This window comes from Polyergus mexicanus, unplaced genomic scaffold (assembly GCF_030449975.1).
Source record: "Polyergus mexicanus isolate NDT 795.1 unplaced genomic scaffold, iyPolMexi1.0 SCAF_7, whole genome shotgun sequence".
Classification (NCBI taxonomy): domain Eukaryota; kingdom Metazoa; phylum Arthropoda; class Insecta; order Hymenoptera; family Formicidae; genus Polyergus; species Polyergus mexicanus.
Window position 1 is genome coordinate 11,903,660 of NW_027223327.1, and position 23,314 is coordinate 11,926,973.

A 23,314-nucleotide genomic window follows, 5' to 3' on the forward strand; every position below is an offset into this window, starting at 1 on the left:
TTCCCCCGGTTTTGTCTCAATCGAGGAAGGAAACGACAAATGACGTGCATTATCGCTATCAAGGACATTGAAACTGAGAGAATTGAATTTTTGCTTAATGCGACAGACCTAAATATATCGAGGAGCTTCTCAGTGCGATTGCGATCAAACATGTCCTCCACGTTGAGGTTGTCGATTTTCAGGTGCACCTCGTATTTTGTTAAATTCTCTCTCTCGAGTACGTTCATATCGAGCACCTTGTGGCGGGTTTCGTAGGTGTGCTTGTTCAGTCCCACAATCTCCAGCTGAGATTATCATTGTAATTATATATATACACAAATACTTGGTCAATCTGATCTCTGCAAGCTGATAATATACAATAGTATAGTGATCGTTTATCACCTGAAAGTACTTTTGATCTTTAGGCGCTACGCCGTATAGAAAACCGTGATGATCCTTCTTGCTATAGGTGTAATGTATCCATGATGGAAGATCGGGGGCGTTCAGCAAAGAAGGCTGATACGAAAATTGATCGGAGTGTCCTGAAATAAAACGGTACGGTTTATAAACGTTCGAGATAATAATAATAATTTTGCACCGGAAAATGTCACGCTAATTATATATTTACGAGAAATGATAACAAGGAAAGAATAAAATTGAAAAAGATAAAAGACTTGATGTATATGGTAAATGTGCGTGTGAGTTATTAATAAAGATTACAAATAGGAAAGACAGCGAGAAATTTCTAATACAAAGTCAAATAATAAAAGATATATTTAAAAGGTACAGTAGGATATAAATTTAGATAGAATAAAATTAATAAGATATAAAAACAATTTTTTAAAGTTAATGAAAGAATATAACTGAAGGTATATGATAAAATATAAAAAAAATATATGTTTATGAGTAATGTCTGCTCAAATATCCAAATAGATCGCGATATAAAATCTTTAAAATCTCTAACGATAAGATCCTTTCGCTTCTTTTGAAATGATTAATCGATTCAAGTTTAAGAATAAGAAATGGATTTTTTTTTCATGCGGATATGAAAAGTACACAGCCTTATTTAATGTAGGAAAAACGACGTTATCTGAAATCGCGATAATTTTCATGACTTGTTTCGTGTATCGTTGAAATTGTCCGAAGGCGCTGAATTGGAAAGTATCGCGGTATGCGACAATGTTGCCTCCAAGGTTAATGCAATAATCTAGAGCGAGTAATCGCTATTCGTAGCATGTTACGAATGACGTATGAAAACTCAAAGTTTATATCGTAATATGAAATAGATTATCTACGGAAATATCTACGTGGAATAATTGTAGCTATTTGGTATTATAATACATATCATTTGTTTTTGGAAAGCTTCGTTCAAACATTTAATACTCATTAGTAAAAGACGGAGAAAGCTGTATTAAAAAAAAAAAAAAAAAAAAAAAAAATCTTATTCTGTAAGAATGCTTTCTTTCAAGATCGCATTCTTTGGATGGAAATAATAATCTTTATTGTATATTAATGTGTGTGTGTGTGTGTGTGTGTGTAAACACAAAAATCTTTCGCTTCTCTCTGATTAAATGTATCGAGAAAGTAAAATTCAAACGCGTAATCGGGATACGGTGTAGCCAAGAATTAAGAAGTTCGGAGATGTGTCTTATAGTATTCATATTTTAAAATATCACAATCAGAATTTTTCTAAAATTGACGCGCGCGACGACATACGTATACCAAGAAAGATGAAATAAAATAATATAATTAAGTTTTTCTTTCCCTTTTGCGTCTCTTTTATTTTCATTATCTTTCCTTTTATGGTATCAAGGGTCCTCTGAATATCGAATGATATCGAGAATATTTTTGACGGCTGCAGAAAGCTAGAATAGGCTGAATATATGTGTCTTTACCATCTGCACTCCAGTCGAAAGTCTCCGGTCTGATGGGAATGACAAAGACCTCCGTCATTAGAATGCTCTCGGCAGCGATGAAGGCCACTAAGGTCGGTAGTAATATTACGTTCGGATGCATGATCGTGCTGAAAAATATCAACGAGCGATAATAAAAAGATCGATGACATCGAGATATGATCACGTCGTAGAACGTAGACTGTAGACGACAAAAACCTGTAGCATTTTCGACCCGGGCGATCGAAATTGCTCGAGAGCGAACTTAATTCTCGCGAATTCGTGGACTAAATGCATCAACGAATGACCATTGAATGGAGCCTATACTCGCTTCTACAATTCGCGTAAAATAACATTCCAAGTTTTGGAAAAAGCTTGAAAGATGTTGGAAAATATTCGGTTAGGAATAAGGAAGTTTATTTTGAACGTTAATATCGAACGTAGTTATATTCGATAAAAAAAAAATAATAATAATAAAATTAAAAAGTAATGAAATATAACAAGAATTTTAGTTGTCATATATTTATGTTATATTATACGTATTAAAAAAAAAAATTATTCACCGATGTTGCCAATTATTCACATTTGACAGGTGTGCGCGATTTGTTTTTAATAATTTTTAATAACATTCAGAAAAAAAATATGTATCCCTTAAAAAGTTAATCGCGCAAAGTTCGGATTAAAATAAAGAAATGTTACGCTATGTAAAATAGGATAAAACTTTACGCTGCTTACATTTAAATAATGTTTAATTTGAAAAAAACAGAGATTATTTATACAAAATTATATATAGAGAGCAATTTTTTATTGTAACACTGTAGACTTGCTCCCATGAATGTTATTATCTTCCAAATAATTATATATATTTGAAAACTTGAGTTTATGATTTACGTTCCCGATGCGTTTGCGACAACAACATAAAAATATATCAAACTATATTTACGATATATTCTTGACTTACTGCTTTTCCGCTTCTTTTTTCGGACACAATATTAAAACACGTATAATCTACGAAACCGATTTAAGTTCACCGATCGTTGCACATTGTACAAAATATAAACAAATTGCGAAAGAAAGTACAGTACTGTACTGTAAATTCCAAATACAACCTACTTTCTATTCTCCATTGTAACAATTAACGCACAATGTCCCTGAAAATGGCCAATACTCTGGAAAAATTTGGAAATGGACTCGAGGAGAGATACAGTCGCGCTGTGCGTATAGCATTTGCCCGGATATTATGATAAAGCAGATGTGCTCGAGTCAGTATCGCGATATTTCTGGCGTGGCGTGGCGTGGCGCCTTAATTTGCCCACGGGTGGTCGCGGAATGCGAGCGACACGGTATCGATTGTTAAAGGCCCGGTTTCTCCCTCTTTCTCTCATCATTTCCAAAATCTACTTTCGACGAATCTTACTTTGAAAAAAAAATGCACTCGATTAACGCATCGCGAATGGAAAATCCGTTGATTCTCCGACCTCGCATCATCCACCTCGTCGTCGATCGGTTTCGCGCGTCCGTCGCGCGTGCGTTGCCGACGTACCGCGTAGTACGCGAGACGGCGAAAAAATGTCCGTTTGTCCGCACGCAAGCACGCACATGTGCCGAAACTTACGTTCTCGCGAAATCTGGGAGCTGGGAACCGGGAGCCGGGAGCCGGGACCGTCTGTCGCGATGCAAATTGCAGACTACAGACGACACCCCCGATCGGGTCAATACGATACGAGATGCACGATGCACGGCGGGACAAAATGACAAAAACCGCCGACGCGACGGCGACGGTCAGAGCCCCTTTTGCGGTGACACAATCGCGTATAGCTTTGAAATTGTGCGGTACAAACAATCGAAAATGATCGGTGGTACGTCGCGATGGCGATGGAACGGGATATTACGTTGACGACGTCGAGAGAGAGAACCCCGAGAGGACCGGACCGGGCCGGCCCGGGCACAAGTTCCTCATCTGTTCACATGCGCAGCTGTAACATCGCTTCCGACTACACGCGCCGTCTTCAGGGCCGTACGCCTAGCGATATTATTTCCCGAATCCTAGTTTCTATGATTCCGGAACAGTCTTCGTTATAACAACGTTGATATCAATGACATTTGAGAGTGATATTGTAGAGCGTCCGAAATATTGAATTCAAATTCGATCGATCCTGCGTGTAACGACACGCTATTTATTATTTCGGGCAAGAAAGATGATGCGGCGCCAATGCGACATAACGTGACAAATATAATTAATTAAATATATATATTCTTTCAATATAGTTTCTTCTATTCATCTATTAATTTTAAATTTATAAAATTATTCTATTTACTATGCGATTAAAGAAATAGTTGGACAACTAGTTGGAGAATAATTTAAATGGATATTTAAATAGTTTTCATGGGAGAGGAAGGATTTTCTTTCATTTATTATGTGTTACATTTAAAAAGGAAAGATAATAGACTCGAATCTCGTATATGGTTTCTTACAGTAATGAGATTTTTCTGCTTCTCGAGAAAAAGTACTATAATACTTTTCGCTTCTATTTTTATCGTCATCTCCAAATTATAATGAATCCTGTTGTCGTATCTTTTTTTTTTTCATATATTAAAAGAATTGCGAGCGATTTATCTTACAATAACACAGCAAGCATATTCTCTCTCTTTCGTGCACAGATGATATAATGACATTTGTTGATTCGACCAATCAAGTATCCAACAAACGTAATCGCTTTCATTGACGCAATTATTATTATCGCTTTTCACACATCGCGACGACACATTTTTACTAAAACTTTCGTCCCGCTCATCATCATGACTGATATTGGACGAGCTTTTATTTATCAGCTGATGTAAAATTCGATGACTGTCAACAGCTAACGAAGAATCGGATCAAATCAAAATTATCAACTGTACAGGACTACATTTCGTAATATAAATCCATTGCGTCTTTCCTCTATATATATATATATATATATATATATATATATATATATATATGTATGTATATATATATGTATATGTATATGTATATGTATATAGTATGCAATATTAATAATTTGGATTGTCTATATATGTATATCATATCATATAAGATCTCTCGAACAAACTTTTCTTACAAAAGATCCGCTCATATTTTATGTAAACTACAATACATCTTTAGCTCATATATAAAGAATAACGATGTGTATTCTTCTGCACGCTATGAAAAATCACTGTGATAAGACACGCTATAAAAAAAGATGACGCATTCTTTTGTATTCTCGTAATGAATAGAAAAAAATGAAACGGACATTTAAACGATATGAAGAAAGGGGATGAGTTTATTTTGAAAAAATAATTCTATCTTAAATGCATTTAAAATTTCAATATTTCGTTTTACAGAAATATAGAAAAAAAATATTGCTGGAATCTTTTTAGAAAGATCCTTTATCGAGTTATCGCTTCGATTCCAATATCATTGGCAGATGTCATACGAAGCGCGAGACGTTAAATGCGCTATTGCACAAACGCGAATAATTTAATAAATTTCATGAATTCTAATCGATATGAAACGGTATGACACGGTATGACATGGTTTTCCGAAGAGAATCTAGAGGATCGACGAGTATATACTCCACTACTACTATAACTGTACTATGGCGTCACAAATTCGAAATTCATCTGCGAATAGCCGCGAAATTTCCAAGTGTTTTCCGAATTGTCATCGGCGATTTTCCTGGAGCGAGAAACAAGGCGCGCGCTGTTGGCCGTGGCACGTCACGATAACATCGATCTTCATTCGCGCGTAAAAAGTCCCCGGCCTCTCGGCCTCTGTCGTCTCTAGCCATGCCGGAGCCAGAATTCGCCGAACGGTGGTATAGCGATGGAAGAAGATGGAAGAATATCGATTCTGTGTCGATTGGCACTGATATTTGATAACCGCGGACCGCGGTTGCGAGAGACGAGACACGAATGTTTTACGACGTGTATCGATAAACGATACGCTGCCTGCTGCCATTGGAGCGTGCAGTTTTTTTCGCTCCTTTTCTGAGTCACGCACAGATGACTTTGGCCTTTTTCTAAAATGAACCATCCGATTAATTTGCGATGAACTTTCCTCGTTTATAATCGTTAAATTATATATCTCTCACGTCTTTGTTTGAATCTTCCATATATGTATACTCGTCTATTTTTGTAACATTTATTCATTCGGATAACAATCGCATCTATTATCTAATGTAAATTACTAGAATTATTCAGACAATATGAATCATTTCTTTGGATTTATGTGGATTCTCTTACTCTTGTAAATTTTAAATTTATCATTTCCATTGAATTTTGACAACTCTTATCGACACCATAAATAAGGGATAAATATTTATTAGTTTTTGAAATTGTTATTTTTTTTCACACAATATTTATTAAATATTTATTACATACGAATATATTAGCTTTCTGTTCGTTATGATGATCCGCAAAGATTGTTTATTTTTTCTAATTATTATTGTTGGCGCTTTTTTCACTTAAAATAAAATTATCGACGAGAGATTCTCTCGATCGATCGCGTCACGTACGTCTGTCGCGTATAGATGGACCGGCGCGAGGACCGTTTCGCTGTGGCGCCCCGCACGTGCCGCACGTGTTTATCAGCGGCGCTAGACACGGCACTGCCTATTGACGTCTGTGGTAGGCGTGTCTTGTGCCTTGGTCGCGACGCCGTCCGCCGTCGCGGCCGATAGAGGGATATATTTACCGCGCGCACACGACTTTTTCTCTCTCTCGTGCGCCAACGCGACGCGATGCAACGTAACGTAACGTAACGTAACGTAACGTAACGTAACGTAACGTAACGTAACACAACGCAACACAACGCAAATAACGCAACGCAATTCAACGCAACGCAACGCGACGCGACGCGGCGACGCAAGAGGGACCGGCTTTCTTTCTCTCTCTCTCTCTCTCTCTCTCTCTCTCTCTCTCTCTCTCTCTCTCTTTCTCTCCCCGCATTCCCTTCCTCTCCTTCGCGATTGACAATGTGTACATACATACTTGCAGAACGCGACAGCGTTGAAGTTGGATGCGACGAGCGGTGCATCGCACGGTGCGCGAGCACGGCTTCTTCCCGGCGCGGTGGTTGACTCGTTTTACATCTCATCGTTCATCTTTAATTGTCGTCCCCGACGACATCGTGGAGTGTGTCCATTTAACGGCGCTGCCTTACCGTCAACGCTGCGCTTTCCCTGAAAGGTACGAGGTACGAGAACGGCTCCAATCGGTGAGAGGGAGGTGGTGAATAGTGAGAAAAGAGGACGGATTGACGGAGTAGATCGCGGGGCAGAAGGAGAGAAACGTATAACGGGAGAGAGCGAGATCAGTGCGCAGAGACGGCAGTGTCGACCGACAGCGACCAGTGGTCGGTTATCGGTTAATGTAGTGCGGGCGACAGTAGTGTGCGAGTACGTGCGAACGAGCGACGTGCGCGGCGGCCGCCGTGGATCGTCGCGCGGCCGCGCGCCGCGGGTGCTGCCGCTGCCAGTGCTGATCCGTCGCTTCGTCGTCGTCGTCGTCGTCGTCGTCGTCGTCGCCGTCGTCGTCGCCGTCGTCGTTGCCGTCGTCGTTGCCGTCGTCGTTGCCGTCGTCGTCGTCGTTGCCGTTGCCGTTGCCGTTGCCGTTGCCGTTACCGTTACCGTCGCCCTCGCCGTCACTGTCGCCGTCGCTGTCGCTGTCACTGACGACGTCTCCTTCGTCCTCGTCATCGTTCTCGTCGTCGCCTTCGTCGTCAGCTGTAGAGATAGTGCAGTGCAGTTGTGGTAGTGGTGTCGAGTACGCATCGGAGCGTATCTAGTCGTCATCGTCGTCAACCGTCGCGCCGGTACTGATAATTCGCGCTCCGAGGAGACTGGAATCTCGGTTCCAGAGACAACAGCCTACCGCCCGGCCGCGAGAATGGCGGGCAGCGGCGTCCCGGTCCTCCTCATTACCGCGAACGTTGGCAGCATCTTCGAGGAGGTACGTTACGTATGTGACACTAATAACGAGGCGAGGCGAGGCGAGGTGCGACCGATCGATCGATTTTCGCGTTCCATCGATTTCGCGTCGATTATTCGCCCCGTACGACGCACGACCTACTTGCCCGTCGTCGTCGTCGCCGTCGTCGCCACCGCCGTCGCCACCGCCGCCGTTCTCCTCGTCTTACTTGTGATGGGAGCGGAACGTCGAATTTGTCGCGAATAGTTGGTATATCCGTGTACAAATACGATGTCGTCGTTTAACACACGTGCCAAGCAATGGGTTCTCTCGGTCGTGCTTCTGTTAGGTCGCCCTCGCGCCCGGGAAAAAAAAAAACAAAAATCAAGTTGGTCCGTGCGACGATATTTTTAAGCCCGGTTAGAAAATTTTTTTCTTCCTTCTCTCCTCTTTTTCCCTCTTATACGCGTTCAACCGTACATTTGTTTCATTTTGAGATATTAATGTCTAATGTCTGTTATAGCGTTCGACGTAATGTGTGACTTTATTACGGAAACCTCGTAAACTCTGTCATTTTCGTTTGGAAAAATTTTGCGAAAACTTGGGAATATACATATGTATATAAACCAGACGAGAGTTTTCAAGAGTTAGAGACTCCAAGGTTCGGTGTCACTTTGATCATATGTTTAGTTGTGCAAAACATTGCGATATATATTAGCGACATCTTGTTGCACTAATCATTGAAAATGTTACATTTGTTTCTTTCTCAATGCGGATTATTTTTAAAAAACCTAACGAGAAGAAATTTATACTTTGGAACAGTTTTCAGACTTTCGATACTCTTTGTTATTTATTATTATTGCCACGTGTTTTAAACGCGTGATGACGAATATTCATGATAATTCCACAATTTGACATTAACGATCGGATAATGTAATACCGCAGGATAAATCATTAACGGAATTATGTAATATGAAAAAGTATGCGAAAAATATGTTTACAAGTTCGATTCTGAAATAAAACGTCATTCTTCGTCTTTCTCAAGCAACATCTATTTTAGCACCGTCTGACGATGAGTGCGAAACGCAAAAAAAAAAAAAAAAAAAAAAATCAAGTTGAGAAATTAATTCCTTCAGACTTTCTAGGTTTATCGTACGTATATAGCTAGGATTTCTCGTGTTGAGAAGAAAAGTCGCGTAAATTCTAATTTCAACGATCAATATCGTAAACACATACGATTAATGAAAAATATTTCGATAAAAAGGGGGATGTATGTATATAAATGTACTATATAAAATAATAAAGAGTATCTTGCTCCGGCGTATTTTTCTCTCCGTATCATCGCGCACGAAAGAATCAAGAAACACACCGCGCGTATAACGATAAGTAAGACGTTTATTGATATTTCTATTCTGGTGAACTAATTTTCTTGCACGATCGGAGGAACGTACGTAATTTTTATCTCGGGACGCCTACAAACGTACTAAGCTTGTTTATATCGGAATCGCGCGCGACTATTATCGCGATCGATTATCGTATCCGTCGTTTGTGAAGTATGAAGGAAAGAAACTCTAGCGCTTTTATCGTTTATCGTCGTAAAGGACACGGTGAGCGAAGAGGGGAGAAGAGAGCAGAGAGATGAGCACGGATATCGATATCCTTGCGTGTGTGACGTTAACGATCTATTAATACATTCACGTGCCGTCGAACATCTCATTAAGCTTTTCTTTAAAGTGCACTAGGTATGAAGGTTTTCTGAGATTGATATTACTGATTTTCTCCTTGCAGCCTAGTGTCATGCTAAAGATATGGACGGAAGAATTTTTATCCGTAAGTATCCTTGGGTGGCGAGATTTACACCATACGTCGATACGCGCGCGCCTGCGAGACTTTGCTTTTGTGCCTTACGTGCAAATTGTTTTTTTTTTTTTCCAGACCATATCGAAACTAGATCCGAAATTTATAGCACTGCACTGCCAAGAAGTAGGTGGAAAAAATTACGAACAGAGTATGAGGCATGTCGAAGACTTTGTTAGGTAAATCTCTTGCATATTTTGTCACATCTATAATTGTAATCATTTTCTCTTCATTGATACATCTTTATCGCAATAAACGTATATATTTGTTATTTTATTGTCATTTTCGATAGAGAGATAGTGGGGGGGGGAGGATAAAGGGGGGAGGGACGGAGAGACAGAGAGAGAGAGAGAGAGAGAGAGAGAGAGAGAGAGAGAGAGTTATAACAAATTTTAAATATTATTACAAATATTATTAAAATGCAAATGCCAATATCAACTTACTTTCCTAAATTTTATTTACGCATCGTGCTATTAGTAGTGCTTCTTGGAAGGTTTCCAGAAACTACAATATTTGACTTTAATTCGATTATTAGGATAAGAGCCTATACGTTTGTCTGTTAAACTTGTTTGTAGAAATCTCTCTATAGTTACTTATAACATTTTCATTTCTGATTCTTATCACTTTGTTGAAGATTATAAACAAATCTTTTGTAAAAAAGCAAATAGCTCTCTCTTTTCACACACGCGATATTTTCAATATGATTTAACGCATAACTAGCGAAAATAGACGCGTTACGCGTTGCTCTACAGCTAAGTGAGCCGCTTCAAAAGATGATTGTACGATATTGATAGGGGAGAAATTCATATATACGTATAAAGAAAAGTTGTTTAAAAATATATATAAGAATTTTATATTTAGTTTGTACACATATAAAGCTTATGAATTTAGCTATTTAAATATGACTTCTCGTGTCAAATAATTATTATTTGTAGATTACTAATGTCATCGGAAGAATTAAGATTGTTTGACAAAATTAGGGTATTCCTCGACGAAGATTATTCATCCGCTGAACATTTCACAGTGAGTGAAAGAATACTTGCTATTAATGCTTAATTAATTGATTATGTCAAGCGAAAAGCGATATTCTCATCAAGATTATTTTATATAGGCTCTAGGAAATTTCTATTTCGTACACGAATCCTTGAGCGATGTTTTATTATGGGATTTTAACGGTATGTTGCGTATAATTTTACTTACGATATTTATCAATGGAAATAAATAGTATAGTAATATTATCTTTTTTATTCATCTAAATACGATTTTAGAATGTACTTTTATACCGGTAAATGGAAAAGAAGTACATTCTGGCAACATAGAAGCAGCTACAACCAAAGAAAAAGCCAAGTTCCCTCAAGAATTTTTCCCAGAATGCAAATGGTCCAGGAAGGGTTTCCTGCGGACTCGATGGAGTATTAGTGGAACAGTTTTTGATCTCATAAACATACACTTATTTCACGACGCGAGCAATTTTATTGCTATGGAGACGGTAAAGAATATTTTGACGAATAATATTATGGTTATGCGTTCCGATATTCACTGTCAGTACTGAAAATCTATAGTACACGTGACGTAAACTGTAGATTTTCAGTGCTGGCGGTGAATATTGGAATGCAGCCTATGTATAAGTATATGTTTGATATATGATTTATTTTTTTATTTTCTTACAGTTCCCATCGGTATACAGTAAAACGCGTAGAAGAGCGCTCGAGCACACATTAGATAGATTTCATAATGACAAGTATTCAAATGTGCCGTATTTTTTATTTGGTGACTTTAATTTTAGGACAGACACGGCAAGCGTGATAAAGGTGAGACTCATTAGCAATTACGATAACATTGAAAGGAAAAGCAATGATGAAATTAAACGTGCATTTGCATTTGCTCTATATAAACTTATTTGTGGCATATTTCATAATATTTCACAATTAAATTAGTGTATTATTTTTTAAAAGCGATATATTTAGCGATATATTTACAATCATATTTTGCTCTCTGTGTATTACATACGTGTATTATACACGCCAATAAAGCAATCCTATTAAAATCCAATACGTTACAGCACTCTTTAATTTGTCTTTAATAGAAATTGACAGAAGATACTCAAGAAAAGAGGTTATCGAATAAAGGAAATATTTCTAAATTGCAATTTCACAATAGAGACGATGATCTCGTATTAACATTAGGGAAAAAGGAATTTTCACATTACGAACATCAAAATGTTTTCATGAAGAATGGTGGTGAATGGGTAAATGTTACATACTTATGCTTTATATTATATCTAATCGAGTTAGGGAGAGACAATATCAATAATGCAACTATTAATATTTGCTTATAGTTACGCGAGTATGACAAAGAATTGGGAGATTTTGAAGGACGGTTGTTCGAGTTTCCAATCAATTTTGTGCCAAGTTATCCGTTTCAAGAAGATGTAAACGAGCCTGTAAATTACATGCAAACGAGAGTGCCGGCTTGGTGCGACCGCGTTTTGTTGAGCCCCACTGCGAAAACGCTAGTCCAAGATGTACGTATTTCTATGAAATTTATATTCGTGATCACGCGCGACATGAAACTGTTATAGAAGTTGAAGTCTATTGCCTAATGTGACGCTCGTATCTCTATGTGTATGCAGATAAATGATTCAGAGACAGTGGAGTACGGTATAATCGGCCCAACTACATGCATGGGTGATCACAAGGTAAGACAAAGGTGTTAAAAAAAAAAAAAAAAAGTACATTTTTCTTACATTTATAAAACAATAGTGCGACATTTTTTACTTATTATATGCTGGGAACATGTATTTACACACTTCCTAGTTCTTATTCTGATGAACCATTCTTTCGATTATTATGGTGCAGCCTGTTTTTCTGGAGTTTCGAATGAATCTCTAAGCACTAAGGTACCTATCTATGAACTGTCTGTCTGTTCTTCTTATCTCTCGAATCCCTACATCTCTGTCACGTCTCTGTATTCTGTTAGTATACCGTTATGTCGACAACAAACATATAGGGACTTGTTTAATGCACATTTTTATAGCACATTCATATGTAGTGTAGCCTAAAATATTTTACTTCTACTATTTTATACTTTGAATTTTACAATTCTTATCAGTTATCGTTATGTGATGGAATAATTATTGTACTTTTTCAATCTAATTGCCGATACGCATTGTAACGTTTGGTATGCATTTTTTCATCTTTTATAACGCTGAATGATATTTCATTACATTATACATTATATAAATATAAATACGTAAATATTTCGAGATTGTATAACACTTGTTACTGTAGGATATTATAATGAAAAGTGATAATCAATCGCGCGTTAATGATACTATCAATTATAAAAATTAATATTAGAAATACATGATTTTATAAAAAATATATTTATTATATGCATAAAGTATAGTTTGCAGGTAATTAATTATTATTACAACTTATTAAATCGGACTATTAATTATAATAAATATTTCGACATAATTTTTCGGAGTAGGGCAAGGATTCTTGTCATAATTAAATCCGTATTATTATTGCAATGCTTCAAAATATTGCAGTTTTAAAGTTTCACGGATACGTTCTATAATTATCGTATCGATGAACTTTACAGATTGAAAAGTACATTATTGTGGCACATCATTATTTCTTTGAAATGTTTGTTTGAGACCTCCCCCTCCCCCTCCCCCCTCTCCCTCCACATTCATAGAATCTCGCACACTACGAATCCTTCGTATATCATTTTTATCATCTTCTCGCAGTGACGCACATACAACGATACATAAAGATCCGTTATTTTTCTTACCGTTTACAGCCAGTCTACTTGAAGGCTAGTCTCATCTCAGACGCAGGTATGATAGACTGCTGCAGCTTGCCAATTGCACCTGAGTTTTGCTTCCGAGTGCCCAACAATTACCCGGAGTTGTTGTCCATGTTGCCTGATTGCAATAGTTACGCTAACGTGCGCGTGGATTTTGTTGATCGTTCGTCTAATCTGTTGCACGCAATACCCGTTAAGCATGATCCCTACACTCCTGATAGTATGGATAGTCCGAGTCCGAACGCGCTTATGGCCTCCGGAGAGGTTCCGGATCTTAATACGGATCACATCGATAGCAACAATGTCGCGTCGTCCGCGCTGCGATCGACAATCCAAATCACGTCGACTGCCTCGTCGAGACGTCTCGTCAACCGAGCCGTGTCGCCGGCTCTACTGAAATCCAGACTGGAGCTGATTGTGCAAAATAAGAGTCACGAGGATACGGATCTGGATATAGACGTGTCGGATATTAAGAGAAGTCCCAGCGAATGCCATCTGCGTTTCTGGCCCGACGCCGAGGATCGGCACTGGTGCGTGAGAAAGAACAGATGCAACAGTGATGTGTCGTGGCAACGGTCTCACGTTCTAACGGAGGCCTGGATCCAAGGTAAGGGTCATCAGGGATACCACTCTTTCAGTAATTTTGCGAATCAATCCTCCTCGAACTCGAGTCCACAGTATGTTGTCGACGGATTACCACCCGATTTAATCATACCGCGAATCGCTATAATAAACGCTAGCAATTTCGAATCAAACGCGAGCTCTGTGTACTTCCACGACGACAGATTGAGCAATTATTCTGAAAACAAATTGAGCGCGTACTCGGACGGTCGCACGAAAACGTTGAGCGGCGAAGCCGTGAGTTCGGAAAAATCAGATGAGATTTGCGACAAACCGGACGAGGAAGGAAATAACAGATTGACTCCGAATGCAGAGAGAATAATAGAAATTAAAAGTAAAGATACGTATCCAAAAAGTCACAGCGAGCCGCTATCGAGCAAAAAACCATACTGCAAAAAGAACAACGGAGAATTCATCGAAGACGAATGCGACATGTGCAAGGAGACGAAATGTCAAAGAATAGAAGCGCAAGCTTTCGTAAGAAGTACATCTTATATGAAAAACGACGTCTTCCATGATGATAGGACTAATGACGAATTGATCATGGAACGCGATATTCCGGATGAATATGTGTCAAAGGCTTATTTCAAAGGCAAAAATACGCAATTCACCGAGATCCTATTAGAGAATCAACCGAATTCTACGAAAGCATTACGAAAGTTATACACGAATCACGAAAAAGCCCACATGGATCCGGATAGAATAAACGTGGAAATCAATGATAAGCCGTACGAGAAATTTGGCGCGCAAACAGAACTTCTCGGAGATCGAGATTGTGACAGTAATGTGATAAAGATATGCTCAGATGTATACGCGGATCATGCGGTAAGTCACGATACGGAGATTATAAGTTGTGAGAGTAAACAAAGGATGTGCACCTTCAAATGCACGAGAAGCAACTCGGCACATAGTCAGGATATCAGTGATCACACAGGAAATATCAGATTAAAATTGAAAGCTTACAAAGTCACTGAACAATACAAGAGTAACATCATGGGAAAGCGGACTAGGTGTAAAAAGTGTTGTTGCGTAATATCATGAAAGAATTCTCGCAATTTTAATCTGCATCTTAGAATCTGTATAATGTTCCTCTATCGGTTGGTAATGTTTATTTATCGTATTGTTACGTCTGCAAAAATCAAGAGCAGAAAATATCAATAATTTTTTTTTTTCTATCGAAAAATATACGCGAGCGCAAGTTGTCAGAGTGAAATCGTCGATATTTTCCGTTCTCTGGAAATGGCGATTGATTATCCTTTTTTTTTTTCCTACTTACATAGAGTATTCCTTTGATAAACTTTATTCCGTCATCTTTTCTCGTATGTTCTCTCGACATGCTAAGTAATAGTGGTCGAGATAACATCTATAGTCGCATCATTGTTTAGCGTAAGATTATAATTTATTTTCACACAATGTGTATATTATTTCATCGTTGACTACATGCCTAATTAATTGCTATGCATTCTTGGGCGTGTGATTAGTAGATCGTATAATTGATGCAATTAATTAAATAATAGAAGGATATTACGTGAATAGATACACTTTGTATATTTCATTGTCAAAAAGATGCTTAAAAACGACATAAGCGTGATGTAAGAAGAGAGAAGGATATGATGTTAATTTCTCGCTTGCGCTTTTATCGCGAAATATGAATTTCATACTCCATCTTGCATGTTGCGAGAGACATTGTCGGCGTGAAACAATGTTTTGCATGTGCATGGTACTTTAATATCGACATTGATTCTACATATATTTTTATTATGAGATTGTACCCGAGTAATGCATAATTCTGTTCTCTTCGTAGTACTTGTATATAACTTATAACTAGTATAATCACGCGTTACGTAATATCGCGTTATTTAGAACATACAAATTTATCAAGGATAGATGGTTATGATAGATAGTTTCGCCGCTGTACAGTGTCAAATAATATGTACAGACTGATAAAATCATTACCGGTATATGATGTACTTTTACGCGAGCAATCCTACACGCGTTTGTCCTATTTACTTTATACATATGAAACCGATCGTGTGTGTCCGGATTCTTGATACACATGGTCAAGAATAATCATTTTCAAGGAAATTATTACCTCGCAGTGTTCTTGTCCTTGATTCTTGCAATATACTATAACCTTAATAATAATTTGATCTTATAGATTTATAAATGTGAGAATACATTATACACACATACATGTATAAAGATTTTATTTATTATATGATCACACACACACACACACACACACACACACACACACACACACACACACACACACACTATCGTCTCACAATTCAATAGTATTGTCATCGTAAATCGTTTGTGTCATTCTAACATTCTAACATTTCATTCTCGTTTCACGATGTAGCGATGAAGAATTTGACGATGATATCGCAAGTTTCGCATTGCGGTTTTCCTTTTTTTTCTTCTTTTTTTTAGAAACGTTCTACGCGAACGTATCATGTCGTCATACGTACTGCGTCCTTGCCAAGAAGATATCTATTCGCTAGATTTTTTTTTACGAGCATTTCTCTAAGTGGACACTACTGCCAAAGTTAGATTCGTTGTAGCTTAGTAAGTGAGAAGATATTTTAATTTAAGTGATGGACGTCGACCGCGCGAGAGCGGCGGGAAATATGTTTGCCTCGTTTATTTTAACGTTTGTTACGGTTGTCCGGGAAAATGATGGGGGAGCGTTCATTTCGAATCTATCAAACGTCATGCCATTACTTATATCGATACGCATGGAAAGTCATTAATCGAATTGAGTTAACTGGAAAGTAAAGGAATATCGTTGAAAGTTTTTCGACGAGAGAAATACACAAGAATTTGAGCTTATTATGTTATATTAACGTACATTACTCCACGTGTACCACGATTTTTGTTATACTCGTTTTAATTATACTTTATTCTACCTTTTTTTTTAAGATAGAAAGTAAAATTACCGCGACGTAGATACAAATAGTGAAATTCGGAAAAAAAGATACGATTTCATGGCGGACGATTTGGTGAGAGAGAGATTAATCAATTTTAATCTCGACGTATCTATCCATTTTTGTTTTCTTGCTACGAGATGCGAAATGTGAAGCAATTTCGTGACAATTATGACTTACAATTAATGATATACCTCTCTCCGTTCGCACTGAAATAATTCTCTCGATACGAATCCGCACGAGGAATCAATTTTACATCTACGACAATTATCTGAGCACTGTATCAATCGATTCCAATTTGCCATATTAGTTTTAAAACGATGAATCTATGCGCGCATATAGAACGGAACGCAGAATTCTAAATGCTGTAATGCATTTTTCTTTTATTTTCTATTACCGCATAGGCTGATTAGAATGTATCGCGGATTCCTGTCGTGTTGTAATGTACCGTATAGTAAATAATTCATCGATATGAAACCCTTTCCTATATATCTCCCTATTTTGTAAATATAAATTTATTTTTCATACACACACATGAATACTGCTTTATTTATTTGTATCCTTCAATTTCAGTCTTTTGTTGCGAATGTACGGTATCAATTTGTTACCATAATAAATATTATTAAATAATAAATATGATTTTCATAGAGAGAGAGAGAGAGTGTGTGTGTGTTTTAAAAATTCCAATATGTTTCATGTGAAAATGTGTATAGAAGTTAAGATAACGTATTATACGGTATGTATATAAAACGATAATCTCTTCGCCACTGAAACTGTCTCTTGGGCATTAGCAATTTAGAATCCCTACGAAAAAATGAAAAATTTTTTAATCTATGGGAAATAAGTGTTGTTTACTTAAAGATTTTTCTTCGAATGAATCGAGAGTTTTGCGTGTGCTTATATTATAGAAACATCTGGAATTTTACATACACTAACGTTTTTTTGTCCTTATTGTATGTCACGAGCGTTTAAATTAAGTGTGTTGCTGCTGTTGAATGGCGATTTTGCTGCACTTTGTTTATCTCGGATACTTATCGATTATCGCTTCACACAATACGTGTGTATATTTTCATTTAATTTTATACTCCGCACGTTGAATCGCACTTTTCAATAACCGATTTGCAGCCACAAATTTCAATCGTGGGGCGCAGTATGGCAGATCTAGGGGAAATTTTGAAAATAAATAATATTCTTTTCGTTGAGCACACTTTTCCCTTACGCATTTATATTTCTCAACATTTTTATAATAATAATAATTATCATTATTATTATACTCGCATAAATGAGAAATAATTTTACAGAAATCTTATCTATTTATAAGCTTTGACGCTTTTTAGAATATTCAGTAGTATATATTCTTGCTTTTCATATTTTTTCTCATATATTTCTCTTATTATCACAGTTATTTATCTTTTGTGATCTTTCTCGCGTAATACAATCGCAATTTATACATATATAACTTGATATTGCGGCGGGTCATAGTACGATTGTTCAAGAAAAGAAACAAGTGGTAAGCATTATACAATAGATATAAAATAGATGCACTTGTTTGTGCGATCTGCACTACTGCGTCTCGAATGCAGTGTCATTAATCATCTTTCTTAATATTATTTGCATACTCAGTATATGAGAAGTTTGTTTATATGTATATACGATATGTATAATATGAAAAATGCATATATATATGTATATCTAGTCATATTTGATGTGGCTCATGATTTCTCGTTAGAACAAATTTCTCGCACTCTCGACCATTATTCGCACACTTTATGTGTCTAATGACACAGTTTTATTTATTGTATTATATTGTACATATATAGATTTGATAATTTTTATTATTGTTTCATGTATGTACTATTTTTAATAATTAAACAAAATTCGAGACATGAGACGATAATAAAGATTATTTCTTTGATTTTTATTACTTCTTGTGATAATAAAAAACAATGATTTGTTAAATTATTTAACATTCTAATATATCAATTGAAGAATATAAAAATTATTTGAAGACCTTCCGCGGAATCGACTTTGTCAAATAATATCATAAGTTTTTGGTGTCAGTTCGGTTTTTCACAACAATGCATATAATAACAGTTGTCACTTAGAAGAATATTATCGTTCCTGGCCGCAGAGACGGCGAGGGAAACGCAAGCAGAGACGAAGTCCGGGCTGAGGAGCAGCGAGGTATTCAACGGCATTAACAACAATAACGATAATGCCGTGAGGACGATAACAAGATACGTACACACTAAGCATGCGGACTCGTCGGTCAAGATCTTTCGAGAGACGATGGTTTGATATCGTATTTCCGGATAACACGTTACATGTTACGGTTACATGTTATCAATAATATTAATCGCATACAAATCGATGTCTTTGAACATATAAAATTGTTTAATCCTTTTGATAGTATTTTGTCGATGGAAAAAACACGATTTACAGTTAATTCAAATATTCATTAATTATCATATATTGTGCCATCCATTTCATCATACATTAAAGGAAATTCAATTTTAATTTTTTTTGCAATTTTTCGAAACACATTTCGGTATTTTGCAAAAAAAAAAAAAAATCCATTCGTTACTTTTATAGCGCGTAAAAATTTGCGTCGAAAGGATTAATCGCAATGCCTGAAACCGTCATTATTGATAAATGATGAAAAACGAGTGAAAAGCGATGAATTGCAAAACACTCGGCACGTTTTAATCGCGACGATCTATCTTAATCCGATCCATCGAATATTAATCGCGTAATCTGAATATTATAAATACATTCCATTAGAGCGTAATTGGCAAAGAAATTTGCAAGCATGAATATGAACAACGTGACGTGCTCGAAATTGCACGCATCGCCCTTAATACATCATATAACATTTGAAAAGTAAAAAGGGGCTGTGTAAAATTAAAAATGCGTATATATATATATATATATATATATATATATATAAAGACGTTTAAAAGACGTTCTATATATCTAAAAAATATTTTAGGCCTCTTTTAGACGTCTCTCTTCCGGGCTTTTGTGGACCGTTGGGACTGTCGATATCGCGTCGAGCTGGAATTTGCATAACTAGACACAAATCACATTTAACAAGTATCAGGTACTTATAATCATATTACTTTGACTCGTACGCTCTTCCTCACTTTTGCCAAAGATATTATTGTCGATCGCGTTATTGAAATTTCTCTTTCACTGCCTATCTGTTTACGCGCATTATAAAGATTTATTATCGACGTAGTATCTTTCTCAATGGTAATTTTACGAAATGTGAATTGTGTAATAACTGTGTACTTAAGTCCAATTGATGTTTGTTTGCGGTTCAAATCTTCTGCGATCTGCAACGTGTCTTGTTGATTATTCTCGCGCTATACTATATTGAACTTATTACCGTATTTCCTGCAACAAATGTACGTCCCGAAACAATAATTCTAATTATCAATAAGATTACTCTATGCGTATTATACTTAATTTTTAACATTCTATAACTTATAAAAAGATATATATATAATATTGTTTATTACATAAAAAAGAATGATAATCTCGTTGGCGAAAATTTATTTATAGAGTCGCAGGTTCAAAAGGATCAATGACTGTTGGTCAGATATGAATTATTCTTACAGATTAATAAGCAATAAATTTCCACAAGAGTACTTTATACAATTTACTATTTTGAAGCAGATATCGAGAAAAAATGTTATTTTGATGCTATACTACCTTTTCGCGTGAACATATCGGAACAAATTCTATATGTATCTGCATACATAGTTAAACCAATGCCACCATATTTGAAAAGTATAAAATACAAGACGACCGAGGAAACTTCTATTAATAATTAATAATCTAACAATAAGTTATATGCAAGGGGCTTACAAGAGTTTTTCAAACTGAGACACTAAATATCTTGAAAATAACGCATTTTTGAAAAGAAAGCTTCAAACAAATTGATTTATCTCATTATTCTGTATATAAAAGTATTACGGTAAGATCATCGAAAATTAAATATTTTATGAGATATTTTATTTTTTATATCAAAATATGTCAGAATCCAGGGCGAGTCCCACATAACCCAGCGGAGCAACATCGACTCTGCGGGGTATGCGTAAAAGCATTTCTACCTCGTAAAAAAAAAAATAAAAAAATAAAAAAATATAAAAAATATATATATATATATAAAATAATTCGAAAAATACTTAATGAAAAAATACTTTATTATAGTGTTTTGACAAGGTCCTGAAAAAGAGTTATAAGAACCCATACAGCACAGAACATTGCCGCAATGTTGTTGCAATGTTGCAATGTTGCTGCAATATTGTTACAACGTTCTGTACTATATAGGAATATACAATAAAAAATTGGGGGTTTCATTTAAAAAGATAAAGCTGACCTTGAAATAATCTTGAATCCGCCGAATCAAAAATAAATAATGCTGTTGCGTTTGCCTCTCAAAACCAAACAATTTTTGTTTCGAATGTTCTTTTCAAAAATACGTTGTTTTCGAGATATTTAGATGTCTCAATTTAAAAAACTCAACCTGCATAGTCTGTATATGAATATACCATATGTATATCTTGAATATATGTATACGGGAACGATATAAGAGATATTCGCGAGTCATTTAAACTCACGATTCGCTGTGCCAATCCGTTCCATCTTAGATTTGTGCACGTTTAATGTAAAAATGTTCACTCTGTCTTTGATTCGCGAGAGTGAAATTTTTGGAGACCTCGTTAAAATATGTACCTTGTACTTATGTTATATACTTAGATTTGTTTGTATTTTGAAGGACCGTTCTTATAAGCGTTAAAGTTATAATTGAAGTTCAAGCTCTTCATCTCTTTCTGATTTTACTTCAGATATGAGGATGTATGAAAATGTAACGTTTATGAGAGCGATTTGAAAATAGAGTTGGCGAAAAATGTTTTGGATATTGGATAGATGGGTTTAGTGCGAAGTTGCCCTTTAGTCGACAGTTTATATATTGATATACGATATACGTTATACAATACAACTTGATATGTCGCGTCTTTCAAAATGTATGTGCGTGCGCGCGCGCGCGTGTGTGTGTTGAGATATTTACAATGGCATTCCACCAAAAATTAGCCGATTAATTCGGATCGATGTGCTAATATCTTTGTATTGTAGACTTATAAAGTCCTTGCGCTTCATTCTATGTAGAAATCACAGTAGGCAAGATCTTTTTTCGTGTCGTTATATTTGAATCTCGTAATAGTGTTTCTATAAAATGTTCGTTCTTCCGGAATTATTTTTGATTATAAACTGAGAATATATGTATTGTGCGCTGACAGTAATATCGAGCTAAGTCAATTTATATTATTCTAATCGCTAAATACAATTGTCCGTTTCTCAATTTTAATCTGGAAATCTTAAAGTTAACAGAAGACAGAAAAGTAGAAAATAAAAGATATTTAACGTTAAATACAATATATGTGATGGGAATTACGAGCCTTCATTTCCATCGCTTTTACTGTATGTTGTTGAACTCTGATGTATATGTTATTGTTGGACATATGATATCACGATAAAATATAATTAAGTCACGTCTGATATATGTATATAAATCGCGAAAATAAGTTGAAACACTACGAAGCTCCTCCCACATTCTTTTTAATAGATTTAAGTGTCAAAAATTTTTATGGAACTGAGAAGAATTTTACTTTTTTCCAAACGTAACAATACGGAACACATTTCGCTTTTAATGCGCTTTTAGTGATATCAAAATAATCTCTTTCAAATAATGCATCTCGTTTTATCATAATATTCTATTCGCAGCACAAAAAATTAGAGAATTTAGGAATCTCCTTTTAAATTTTTCTAGAATCAAGCTTATAATATTAATCCTTTAAATGTTTTTTAATCCGTTATAAATCTTGATCGTTAAAAAAAGAATCGTCAGTGCACTTTATCAAGAATTATTTGTATACGTGTATACATGTGGTGATTATTTCTAAGCCGTGTGAGAGAAGTATCTTGCATCGAAGCAAGATTAATGTTGTACTTTTATAGATACATATGTACTTACATTTTATACCGATAAAGAGAGAATATCTTACATCTCGCACGATACTTGATAAAATGGAACTATATATTCGACGAGGCAAGATTTATTGTACGTGTTTCATGTGATTGTCATGATGTTTAGGATCGATATCATTCGTAATGTTATGGAATCGAAAAAAGATCTCGTTGATAATTGTTTCAAAGATTTTGGAGCAGTGCACTCATCATTTCATGTACCAAAATATTATAAGAAAGAAAATAAAGTTGCGA

At 36.1% G+C, this 23,314-nt stretch overlaps 2 protein-coding genes across 10 annotated transcripts in view; one reads left to right on the plus strand and one right to left on the minus strand.

The window, feature by feature from the left end:
* Window positions 1–7,864, minus strand: part of Scgalpha (sarcoglycan alpha) — a 19,169-nt gene extending 11,305 nt beyond the window's left edge. The window contains exons 1-5 of one of the 8 annotated variants that reach the window (XM_070298348.1): window positions 2,985–3,001; window positions 2,833–2,879; window positions 1,875–2,002; window positions 382–521; window positions 109–284 (exon numbers count right to left, since the gene is read on the minus strand). In XM_070298348.1, the coding sequence (XP_070154449.1) occupies window positions 109–284; window positions 382–521; window positions 1,875–1,995 (437 nt within the window). In that variant the 5' untranslated portion in view covers window positions 1,996–2,002; window positions 2,833–2,879; window positions 2,985–3,001. The other 7 variants (XM_070298341.1, XM_070298344.1, XM_070298349.1 and 4 more) reach the window with 7 other exon arrangements.
* Window positions 6,612–23,314, plus strand: 5ptasei (inositol polyphosphate-5-phosphatase A). 2 transcript variants are annotated; one of them, XM_070298337.1, is made up of 12 exons: window positions 6,612–7,847; window positions 9,594–9,635; window positions 9,741–9,841; window positions 10,598–10,685; window positions 10,774–10,837; window positions 10,931–11,151; window positions 11,333–11,473; window positions 11,749–11,910; window positions 12,001–12,186; window positions 12,295–12,360; window positions 13,470–14,082; window positions 19,158–23,314. In XM_070298337.1, the coding sequence occupies exons 1-12, from the start codon at window positions 7,785–7,787 to the stop codon at window positions 19,322–19,324; spliced, it is 1,914 nt and encodes a 637-aa protein (XP_070154438.1). In that variant the 5' UTR covers window positions 6,612–7,784; the 3' UTR covers window positions 19,325–23,314. The 2 variants fall into 2 exon arrangements, with proteins under 2 accessions (XP_070154438.1, XP_070154437.1); XM_070298336.1 differs by lacking the exon at window positions 19,158–23,314 and having other exon boundaries at window positions 6,613–7,847; window positions 13,470–17,553.